At 42.7% G+C, this 13341-nt stretch overlaps 1 protein-coding gene across 1 annotated transcript in view; it reads left to right on the top strand.

Moving 5' to 3' along the window:
• Window positions 1–7349: 7349 nt before the first annotated feature.
• Window positions 7350–13341, top strand: part of LOC124120679 (inosine-5'-monophosphate dehydrogenase 1-like) — a 47467-nt gene continuing 41475 nt past the window's right edge. The window contains exon 1 of the mRNA XM_046483557.2: window positions 7350–7888. Coding sequence (XP_046339513.2) covers window positions 7779–7888 — 110 coding nt within the window. The 5' untranslated portion in view covers window positions 7350–7778. The remainder of the gene's footprint in view (window positions 7889–13341) is intronic.

Here is a 13341-nt window from a genome sequence, read left to right as displayed (position 1 = left end):
CGGTGACTAATCACAGAAAACGAATGTATTAAAAATGTAGTGTATTCTAATATGTACTGTTGGGTTCAATATTTAGGGCTATATCTTCAGTATTATTCTCCAGCTGAGAATTTTATATCCGAAAGCCCTGGAAAAACTGTGTTGTCAGCTTTTACCAAAACAAAACACAGAGAGTGAGAGAGAGAGACTGGTAAATAGTTAGTTCCTGTAAAACTATGTATAGAAAAAAAATTCAGGCTATGATTTGAATGAGTGAGTGAGTTGGGTTTAACGCCGAGAGAGAGAGTGTCATATGAGTAGTTTCAAAATGGATTATGGACATTAAAAGCAACACAAAGATCGCCAAACTAGGTCAATTCTTTGCATGCCTATGTCTTGAAATTCGACAGCCAAGTTTTCATTGCTAACGTTTGCCTCAGCACACATACCATAAGGCATATAAATGTAAAATGTAATGACTGCATCACTTGAACAATTCCCCTATACTTTGCGCATAGTCTGCTCCACTATTCCTCAAGGGCGCTCATATCAGTCCTGGCACTTTTCAAGGGGATGTTCTTGATAGTAGAACAGAAGCCCTTAAAATCCTCAGATCTCTCGACATCCACTGGAAACTCGTTCCATAGACCAGCCTAGTACCAGCGCTGCTGATGGTCTGCTGTAGTTCGAGCCTGGCTGTGTCGTATGACATGTAGATATCAGTGCTCGTTAAGGTTGTGATAACTTTGTGAGTTCTTTGAGACACAAGGACGGTGGGGAAGCCTACTCGTGAAAGGGTTCGCTCGTCACGCCGAAGACCTGGGTACGATTCCCAACTTGGGTACCTTGTGTGAAGCCCATTTCTGGTGTCCCCAAACGTGACATTGCTGGAATATTGCTAAAAGCGGCGTAAAACCACACTCACTCTTTGAGACACAACAGCTGCAGTTGAACAATGGCGTTCTTGTCAAAAACATACAGTGTTCCATTTCTACCAGACCGGCGTGTATGTACTTGATTTCTTTGTATCTAGACGTCAAAATCGTTTGTGGAAATAATAGAATTATAATTGAATCCCACGTTCAGTTGTAGCAGATGTCATCTTATAACATATGTGTTGCCTCTCTGTCATGATGTCTTAATATTTATAACGTGAACCCTGTTATACATTGGTTAAACAACTGTCAGTAGTGTATACAAGCATTTATCCACAGAACACATTTATTAACATATACAATGAATCATAGATAACGGAACCAAACTTGTAAATTCATTCATCTGACACAGTGATTGCTTTAAGTAAAACTGCTTTGGACTACACTATGTATTCATAAAGACATTAACAGGACCGCCATGCTGTTGATATATAATCCCTTCTATAATTATCTGGACAGCAAATTGGATTTCCGAAAATATGTATTGACGCTGTTCTATACACACGCACAAGAGACAAAAGTAACACTTATCCAATTTTGCAACCATTAATTACGACGATAGAGAGAATTCTTCAAAGCTCCGAACAGTCAGAGAGAGAAAGAGAGAGAGGGGGAGAGAGAGAGAGAGAGGGAAAGAGATAGAGAGAAAGAAAGAGAGAGGGGGAAAGAGAGAAAGAGAGGGGAAGAGAGAGAGATTTTTTATGTGAGGAGTTTCAAAGTAGTAAAGCCACACTCAGTATGATTATGAACATTAAAAGCAACACAAAGATCGCCAAATTAAGTCAATTGTTTGCATATCTATGTCTTGAAATTCGACCGCCAAGTTTTCATTGCTAACTTATTTGCCTCAACACACATACCATGAGGAATACAAATGTAAAATGTAATGACTGCATCATTTGAACAATTCCCATATACTTTGCACATTGTCTGAGAGAGAGAGAGGGGTGGGGGGAGAGAGAAGCTATATGAGAAGTTGCAAAGTAGAGAGAGAAGCTTTATGAGGAGTTACAAAGTAGAGAGAGAGGGGAGAGAGAGAGAGAAACGAAATCTATATGAGGAGTTACAAAGTAGAGAGAGAGGGGGTGAGAGAGAGAGAAGCTATATGAGGAGTTACAAAGTAGAGAGGGGAAGAGAGAGAGAGAGAAGCTATATGAGGAGTTACAAAGTAGAGAGAGAGGGGGCAGAGAGAGAAGCTATATGATGAGTTACAAAGTAGAGAGAGAGGGGGGAAGAGAGAGAGAAGCTATATGAGGAGTTACAAAGTAGAGAGAGAGGGAGAGAGAGAGAGAGAGAGAGAGAGAGAGAGAGAGAGAGAGAGAGAGAGAGAGAGAGAGAGAGAGAAGCTATATGAGGAGTAACAAAGTAGAGAGAGACCATCAAAGCCACCCAGGCCCTCACACAGATATTATAAAATGCTTTTTATTCTTTATCAGCATCATTATGGAGGGTCCTTATTAGTGGTCGAAAACGTCGCATTGTCAACTTCCCAGAGTGCAGTTCAGTTGCACCTTGAATGAATCATTATATGGCCTGACTGACTGTCACATGTCATGAGTTGCACGTGCATGGGCTAAACCACTGGTTGCGTTCAGGCGTGTGTTTTGGGTAGCCTTTTTACCTTCAAGCTTCCACTTTTCATTGTGTTTAATAGTTTTCCATTTTTCCGGTTTCATTTTAGCATCCAATCAGTGTGACATTGGCACAAACAACAAGTTCTTCAACTGTTAATCACATTGTCAACATACTCAGACCTATTGACGCTTGTTGGCATATGTTTCTGTTTGACAGTTTAACACACTACATACACAGGCGACCCTTCAACACTGAACTGAGTGAACTTCATGATCATGCATATACAATGAAACCCCGGACACTCCTCTGAGTATTACCGATAAGTGAGATGAGGTGAAATGGGGTTTAACGTCGCGTCCAAGATTATTGCACTTATATAGCGACGTGCATGCACGTGGGTGGGTGGCTGCTTGTACTAGTCCGGACTGATGCAGATTTATAGTGCTAGCACACTGAGATACCATGCCGCAGTTTAACATGAATACCCCACTCAGACACAGTATACTGATTCCGAGCCGACCAGTCCTTGTTTTAGCCCCTTTATGCCGAGCGCCAGACAGGGTAACAAGTTGGCTGGTTGGTTTGTTGTTTAACGCCGCACTCAGCAATATTCCAGCTATACGACAGCGGTCTGTAAATAATCGAGTCTGGACCAGACAATCCAGTGAATAATATCATGAGCATCGATCCACTCAATTGGGATCAATGACATGCATCAACCAAGTCAGCGAGCCTGACCACCCGATCCCGCTAGTCGCCTCTTACGACAAGCATAGTCAACCTTTTACGGCAAGCATGGGTCGTTGAAGACCTATTCTACCCAGGAAAAAATCCCATCATTTAACGTCTTTTGGTATGACGCGGCCGGGGATCGAACCCCGGACCTTTCGCTCTACGGGCGGACGCTCTACTACTAGACCACGGAGGCTGTCTTACCAATAAGTAAGAAAGTAGGCAAATAAATAAAGACTGACAGACGCCGCACTCAGACAATCCATTGATTGACATCGTGAACATCGAGCTACGCAATTGAGATACGATGACATGCATCAACCAAGTCAGCGAGCCTGGCCACTCTTGTTGAAACCTTAAGAGAAATTAAGTAAAATTTGAAGAGCTTTTTAAGCTGGTATAAACTCTTAAAATCGATTCTAATAATGGTCTACGTCACTTGTTTCCATTTTGTATGCCTCACAGTATTTTTACCAGCACTGGTCACAGGTACATATTTAGAATGTGATAATTATCAACGAATAAACTGGCATTTACATGTTTGTAGCTATGGCAACTGTACATTCAGTCAAACTGACAGCGTTATAAATATAACACACGTGAAGGATTCTATTGTTAGCTCACCAAGACAGAAGTAACGCGGAGCTGATACCATTGTTCTCTATCCATTGATCTTACGTTACATGTTTTGACATAATATGTCCGTCTGGTTGGACTCGGGTAGGGTCGGAAGCGCCCGGGGAGAGGGGTTAATTTTTTTTAAATGCATTTAAGTAAGACCCTTAATGAAAATATTTATACTTCGCATCAAATAAGCTTCTATTTATCATTTTATCATCATGATTGCCAAATATGTTAAAGGCATTGCCACTATTGAAAATAATATGTCATTAGCTACATAATTATACTATTTGGGAAATAAACACCCAGAAACAGCTAGGGATCTGAACTGCTTTAGAAATTACATGGCCAGTAATCGGTTCATGTAACACAATTAAGGTTATTTGAACAACGATTGAACTTGATCTTTCATCCTTACAGGTGAGCTGCAGTGCCTCTAGTTAGTGCGAATTGTAAAATGGCGTAACCTGTGTGTCTCTATATTGCTGAAATAATGCCGATGCGGCGTTAAATTGTAACTCACTCGTAACCTTTGTACATGCCCCTGCATATCTATCCAACACAATATCGGAATGCAGAAAACACAGTAAAATACGTATCCATATTTACTTGCCACCTTTACACTTGGATTACGTGCAACGCGTTAAAGCCGGAGTGAGTGAATGAGTTTGGTTTAACGCCGCTTTTAACAGTATTCCAGTTTTATCACGGCGTGTCAGCTTAATGTGGGAGGAAAGCCCGAAGTGATGCAGGTCTCAGACGTTTACCACTTCGGTGAAACCCACGAGCACGGGAATGGTGCTGACAAACTTAGAAACATAATCGGGGCGGACCGGGATTCGAACCCACAATCATAGGTTTCTAGCGTGCCCAAGGGACGCAACTCTGCACAGAGTATCGCGGCGCCTTAGACGACTGGGCCACCCTTGTCCCCAAAGCCGGAAGGAACACAATTGTCATTCTTGGTGCATCTCAAAAATAAATTCCATCATCCAGTGAAACCTCGGTTCAGACGGGTCTGTTTACATGGAATCCCTCCTGATTAACGATTCCTGGAAATGGAGAATTATTCCTGGGTGGTAGTGGGGGATAACAGGGTGGCGCGTACTATATGTGTTTGTTTGTTTGTTTGTTGTTGAATGTCTCGCTCAACAATATTCCAGCTATGTGACGGCGGTCTGTAAATAATCGAGTCTGGACCAGACATTCCAGTGATTGACATCATGAGCATCGATCTGCGCAATTAGGATACGATGACATGCATCAACCTCATGGGCGAGCCTGACTACCCGATCACGTTAGTCGCCTCTGACAAGCATAGTCTCCTTCTACAGCAAACCCGGAACTTCCCGGGTTGAAAAGAATAAATGAGCAGATGGATATGTACACCGCTGCATCACGGTAGACCAGGCAAAACTAGACTTGCACAAGTCTCTAAGGCAATAAGTAGTAGTTGATATCATAATGTATCCCTATAAGAGACTGGCTTCCTTTAGGCTACAGGCGAACCAGTGATTGATGGTGTGACTACAGTGTTCAGCCATGAAGTGCTGTGCACACTCAGTGTATGTAGCTGTTGTAACCGCCCGATCCCCTTTTTAATCGTCGGTTGGTTGGTTGGTTGGTTTGTTGTTTAACGCCGCACTCAGCAATATTCCAGCTATATGACGGCGGTCTGTAAATAATCGAGTCTGGACCAGACAATCCTGGGATTGATATCATGAGCATCGATCCACGCAATTGGGATCGATGACCGTGCATCAACCAAGTCAGCGAGCCTGACCACCCGATCCCGTTAGTCGCCTCTTACGACAAGCATAGTCGGCTTTTACGGCAAGCATGGGTTGCTGAAGACCTATTCTACCCCGGATTTTCACGGGTCTTTTAATCGTCGGAAAACATGACCCACGTACAGAAAGGCTTTTTCTGATCTTGTAAGTTCCGTTTAACGCCGCTTTGAACAACATTCCAGCTACATCACGGCCTGTCAGCGTGATGATGGAGAAAAGCCCGACGTGATGCAGGTTTTAGGCGTTTACCATTTTGACGAACCCACGAGCGCGGCATGGTGCTGACAAACCCAGAAACAGGGCAAATCTGGATCCGAACCCGCGAAGATAGGTTTCTGGCAGCGTCGGGCCCCCTACTCTGATCTAGAATAATGTGGTATTAATAACTGTGCACTCCGAGACAACGGAGAAAGGCTGGAACTTGAAAATAGGCTTTTCATTCTGCAGTTGACATTTTCACCGTAACCTTTTACAACACCGCATGGGTTCAGGTCAGTGTACTTGCCGGCTACCGTGCTGCACGCGTGTCATGTTAGATGACGCAGTAAACGGACTATGTATTTGAATACACATAGGAAATACATAAGATCGTGTATGTTACTTCTTGATGTATGGGACATACCATTTCATAATCGTGGGTTCATCGTGTGTGTGTGTGTGTGTGTGTGTGTGTGTTTCATCAAATGGTTTTACATGGTTTTGCTTCTGGAGCTGACAAATATCTAGTCTTACATCCTCCCACCCACCCAACTCACCCCACCCATACCTCCCGTAAATCAAATGGGCTGTCCCTTAGATTAAAATTAGCAAACAGGGTCAATATTCATTCTGATACATTCGTAGGCGGCCATACAATATTCATGCTTTGAACACGTGTTCAACACATGACTGAACACACACACAAATACTTTATAGTATGTATTAGCCACACCAACTGAAAACTGAGAATATCCTATTTTCATTGAGATATACCTGCTGAATTTAGTACCTGGATGGGTAAAATTGCATATGTTAGTTAGTGGTAACACCTAATGACATAAAAGCTTCAAGCATGTGGCGGAATTGCATGATCAATAGCTTGAATAACCGCCATGTCATTGCATAACAGCTGTCACTTCATTCCCCAACCCGTCTGCATCTGCAAACTTATATTTTGAGATTTCAGTATTTTTGGGGGAAAATTAAAGTTGAACCAAATTGTGCTCATCTTTAGCAGAGGATGATCCAGGATTTAGGAAAGGGGGACGCACGCTATACCCATGTCACGAAGTCAACAACAACACACGGTGCCTGACGCTATACGGGGGAGCGTGTCCCACCGGCACCGCCGTGTATGCATGTATGTACTGCTTTAAAATGCACATGTCCATACATACACTGTATATTGAACCTTATTAATCATACGTAGGTGTAGCTTGTAATTGCTGTGTGTCTCTTCAATTCAATTGTTGGTGAGGAATATATTTTAGAAATCAGTGCAAATAAGACAAATTATTGATTAACCGGCGTACAATTTCCTCAGCTTATAAGAGCGAGAATATAACATTTACCCCGGCACTATTAACATAATAAATCATATAATGATTCGCGAGGCGAACAGATAGCATAAAATTGAAGCGACTTCGCTAAAATCGAATAGATCCGTCAGAGCGTCCACAATTCGACCGACGCAGGATGTCGCCCAGATGAGAGAACAAGTTGCATTGTGGGTCATCTAGAGGCGATCGATCTGTATGCTGTCAATATTTGCATAATAGCGCCTGTGAACTTGAAGTCGCCCGCATCCTACATGTGTATATCAATAGTGTAGTAGTGACTGTAAGAACACGAAAACAGCTTTGTTGATGAAGGTGTGAACGCTACAAACACCTCGTTGCGTTGTATACCGCGGCTCACAGTTGTAAATGGATGGACTAGGATGGTCGACTGCACAGCAATAGCGATGTGAAATTGTTCTCGCTGGGGTCACAGTGGATGTTCTTTCCAGGCGGGCACACGTTTATGTTCATAACCTGTAGGATAAACGTTTACAAAATAAACAAGGTACATTTTCACAACGACAGCTCTGAAGACAAGCGTTGCATTTGCCGGTAAGGACGCCTCACTTGCAGCTGCCCGTCAGCTGACCGGGCCTGGTTGACAGTGGATGTTGATGTCGTCGGTTGTCGTCATGGACCCTGCTCGAGTCTCGGAATACGAGACTGTAGGCAAACGTTGCACTGAACGGCTCCACCAGGGAGGTCAAGAAAGTATCAGGTACGTCAAACTGGGGTCTTTTTAAGCGATTTCAGCCATGTAAACAAATACCGGCTCGGTCCGCGCGCGGTACACTCGGTTTTGTACGTGCAAATCGTGCATTCTCAATGGAAACATATCAAGCAGACGATCACACGCGTTGGCATGTGAAGAAACCTGAATAAGTGTTAAGGGATGCGGAACTATCTTGTAAGCGTGACTGGCGTAAAGTCACTTGTGAGGTTAATTTAATGCGAGCAACCTAAATATCCAATAAGATATGTCAAATACATTGTTAATGAGCAGAATATTTTACGTCAATCATTCATGTTCACATATAGAGGTATATCGACCAAACAAGATCAATCGGAACTATAAACAAAGAAATGTCCTTTAATTTTAGGAAATATAACTCATGTCTTATTCCAAATGTTATTGATAATATACATGAGGTAATAGAAGTTGTGGACAAATATAAATATCTGGGGACCAACATTGATTCAAAACTCGTATGGGATGCAAATACGGAATGCACGCACGCACGCACGCGCGCACACACACACACACACACGAAGGGTCAACCGAGGTTGTATTTACTTCGTCTTCTAAGACATTTTAAATTGACTAACGTCCATGTTTATTTTCACTAGCTGGTGGGAACCTGTCTGTTCGCAACAAAAACAAACTGTTCAAAATCTGTAACAGCGAATAAAATCATTTGCATCTCTCTTCAGGACATCGGCAGTATTCATGAGCAGCCAATAGTTAATAAAGCAAATAAAATATTAAGCGACATCTCCCATGTTTTACATCGGAGTATCAACTTTTTCCTTCTGGTCGCGGACTACAATTGCCGATGTTGAGAACAAACAGGGCCCTGAATTAATTCTTACCAGCTAGTATACCAGGTTTTATAATAAGTTTGTCATAAATTATTGTTGAGCATGTTATTATTTATTTGTATGTGTGTTTATCAATAATCTGAGAACTTGTGCTGATGTAACCCAAATTCCCTTCAAGATAATAAAGTGTCATCTTATCTATATACCCCGCACCTTTCTTAAGATGCATAAGTGATAGCTATATGTGATGGATTCGTGTCTACAGATTGTATATCTGTAAAACTACATATATTTTCTTGACCGTATACCACAGGCGTTTGTAGTCTCATTTATACACAGTTACAGATGACACTGTTATAAAGATTAATTTAACCTATATACTATCAGTTAAAACTAATCTGTCTTTTCTTCTTTTTTTTCGGGTTTTAATAACCTTTTTTGCGTTAGCCCATATAAAGAAATAGTGTTCCTCATAACTGACTGTCCCAAACAATTGACTCGACCCTTAGGTTTTTGGTTTAATTATTTGACACACTAAATTCCGGTCGTGATTTTTCCAAATTGGGAATTGCTTTATGTTAGAGTTTTTATTTTGTAAAATGAAGAAGTTATGTTGAAGTGATTGAAAATATGTATTAATTTAAAAATATATCATAAATTATAATTTGACCAACCTACGCATTTGTTTTTAGTAAGTGCTAAAGGGATATATCTTAAGTGGCTTTATATCCATGGACAAAATAAGTAACCACTACTATGATTATTTGTAAGCAAAAGTACATAATACCATGCATTTGAGTAAACAACATGCATAAATAAAACGAACATGCACGATAACATTTACACTTTTCACAACAATTTAGAATTTCCTTCAGATCTCATTTAAAAACAAACAAACTGTTGACAAACTGTTATTCAATGTCGACTTGTTTGATGAAACTGATCTTAGGGAAACATTGATACTTAAAAATACCACAGCGGAAGAACGTTTTTCAATTATATGTCATGTTCTTTAAATTCCCATGCTACGGACAAGTCACGTCATAGACCTATACAATTCTCAATGTTTCAGCTCTCTGAGCGTCCTGGTTTCTCAGTACGAAATTCATAAAACAAGAGACCCGTGATGATTCCGGGTTAGAATAGGTCTAACCTATTGCTTGCCGTAAAAGGCGACTAACGGGATCGGGTGGTCAGGCTCGCTGACTTGGTTGATGCATGTCATCGATCCTAATTGCGCGGATCGATGCTCATGATGCTCATGATGTCAATCACTGGATTGTCTGGTCCAGACTCGATTACTTACAGACCGCCTGGAATATTGCTGAGTGCGGCGTTAAACAACAAACAAACAAACAAACAAAAACAACATAAAACAAGATTTTAATTTATGTTTCAGAATTCTTGAGTGGAAAAAAATCTCGAATGTTTTTTCATAATAGTTCTTTTCAGTTTTAAGAAAAACGATTTCTTATTTAAATGCCATGAACAAATGTGAGTACTGTAGATAGAGACCGATCAGAATAACACCCCGTAAATAACGCCTTCATGAGCGAGAGAATTTCTGTGCTAAGTTTGTGAAAGGTGAGATGAAGCTGGTGACGTCACTTTCGAACGCCTCGAATGGATTCAGGATATTTATGATAAAAGCAAGGAGATATTATGCATTTGATAAACGACAACGATTCTTTTTTCACCTGTACACATGTTTCGTCTTGTGTTGATGTCGAATAAACGTACACACACCGTTAGTTTATATGGCCGACCAATATGTTTAATGTCCCTGGACATATAGTGTTGGCATCACCGCGGGGCTCGGCAAGTTCCGCTGACATTCCGAAGGTCATCGGTATCTGTCGGCTGTCTGTGGGGATGAGGACGAGACACACTGCGTTGTCTCCGACCTTTACACACCGACCTATGGACAACATACTTAGGGATATTGAAAACTCGGATAAAACATTTACACAAAGACTTGGCTTCCATCTGAACAGGAATTCATGTCGTTTAACACCGTCAGGCCGTGCCTATCTCAGGGGCAAGGTAAAGTCGAGTGGATAGTGTATCTACAAGCAGAGATTTTTTTCTTTCAACGAGTTTGAGTCACTTGGTAATATATACGAGTATATCAATGAAACGACGACAGTTTTGTTTTGCTTTTATCATTCAGGTAATTATTATTATGTTTTGTTGTTTTCAACGGCCGCGACCCGTGAAGATCCGGGGTAGAATAGGTGTTGAGCAACCCATGCTTGCCGTAAAAGGCGACTACGCTTGTCGTAAGAGGCGACTAACGGGATCGTGTGGTCATGCTCGCTGACTTGGTTGATGCATGTCATGGTATCCCAACTACGTGGATAGATGCTCATGACATCAGTCACTGGATTGTCTGGTCCAGACTCGATTATTTTCGATTATATTTCAGCTATGTGACGGCGGTCTGTAAATAATCGAGTCTGGACCAGACAATCCAGTGATTGAGATCATGATCATCGATCTACGTAATTCGGATACGATGACATGCATCAACAAAGTCAGCGAGCCTGACAACCCGATCCCGTTAGTCGCCTCTTACGACAAGCATAGTCAGAATATGTATATCATGCTTCTTGTAAGAGCCGACTGGTAAGGGGATCGGGTGGACACACTGTGGCATTGCTGATGGCGTGTGATCGTGTTAAACCACTGGTTTGTCTAGCTCATTACATACAGGCCGTCATGATATAATCTGAATATTGCACTCACTCACTCACTCACTCACTCACTCACTCACTCGGGCTTGTGGACCACCAAGATGCTGAGATTGTCTCCAGACAAAGTCGCAGATCTTATTGTCGATTTTTTACGACGTGATCAATGATGTATGCTCTACTTGGTACCCGGAATCAGATAAGCAGAGTCGAGGGTGTGGTGTATCAATTATTTATATCGTGATTACTTGTATCTACAGTGGCTGAGAATAATTCTGACAGAATTGGTGATGAAAGGCACGCTTAGTCAACACAGAATTGTGCTGTGCTGTCAAAGCTATTAAGTAAATAATTCAAGAGGACTTGGTGGGTAAGAGGTACCAATAGCTTCAGCAAACTGTGATAATATGCGTTATCAAGGGATTATTATTGAGTTCCATTCATTGAGTGGCCACGTCACAAGTACACCAGCCACAACACTGGCCACGCCACAAGTACACCAGCCACAACACTGGCCACGTCACAAGTACACAAGCCACAACACTGGCCACGCCACAAGTACACCAGCCACAACACTGGCCACGTCACAAGTACACCAGCCACAACACTGACCACACCACAAGTACACCAGTCACAACCCTGGCCACGCCACAAGTACACCAGCCACAACACTGGCCACGTCACAAGTACTCCAGTCACAACACTGGCCACGCCACAAGTACACCAGCCACAACACTGATCACATCACAAGTACACCAGCCACAACACTGACCACATCACAAGTACACCAGCCACAACACTGACCACATCACAAGTAAACCAGCCACAACACTGACCACGCCCTGGCGTCACAAGTACTCCAGTCACAACACTGGCCACGTCACAAGTACTCCAGTCACAACCCTGACCACATCACAAGTACTTCAGCCACAACACTGACCACATCACAAGTACTCCAGTCACAACCCTGACCACATCACAAGTACTTCAGCCACAACACTGACCACATCACAAGTACTCCAGTCACAACCCTGACCACATCACAAGTACTTCAGCCACAACACTGACCACATCACAAGTACTCCAGTCACAACCCTGACCACATCACAAGTACTTCAGCCACAACACTGACCACATCACAAGTACTCCAGTCACAACCCTGACCACATCACAAGTACTCCAGCCACAACACTGACCACATCACAAGTACACCAGCCACAACACTGACCACATCACAAGTAAACCAGCCACAACACTGACCACGCCCTGGCGTCACAAGTACTCCAGTCACAACACTGGCCACATCACAAGTACTCCAGTCACAACACTGGCCACGTCACAAGTACTCCAGTCACAACCCTGACCACATCACAAGTACTTCAGCCACAACACTGACCACATCACAAGTACTCCAGTCACAACCCTGACCACATCACAAGTACTTCAGCCACAACACTGACCACATCACAAGTACTCCAGTCACAACCCTGACCACATCACAAGTACACCAGCCACAACACTGACCACATCACAAGTACTCCAGTCACAACCCTGACCACATCACAAGTACTTCAGCCACAACACTGACCACATCACAAGTACTCCAGTCACAACCCTGACCACATCACAAGTACACCAGCCACAACACTGACCACATCACAAGTACTCCAGTCACAACCCTGACCACATCACAAGTAAACCAGCCACAACACTGGCCACGTCACAAGTACTCCAGTCACAACCCTGACCACATCACAAGTACACCAGCCACAACACTGACCACATCACAAGTACACCAGCCATAACACTGACCACGTCACAAGTACTCCAGTCACAACCCTGACCACATCACAAGTAAACCAGCCACAACACTGGCCACGTCACAAGTACACCAGCCATAACACTGGCCACGTCACAAGTACACCAGCCACAACACTGACCA

Source organism: Haliotis rufescens, unplaced genomic scaffold (genome assembly GCF_023055435.1).
Source record: "Haliotis rufescens isolate VD_foot unplaced genomic scaffold, xgHalRufe1.0.p SCAF_23, whole genome shotgun sequence".
In the NCBI taxonomy this organism is placed as follows: Eukaryota; Metazoa; Mollusca; class Gastropoda; order Lepetellida; family Haliotidae; genus Haliotis; species Haliotis rufescens.
The sequence above is the reverse complement of the archived record's forward strand: the minus strand, read 5'-3'. Positions and strand labels throughout refer to the sequence as shown.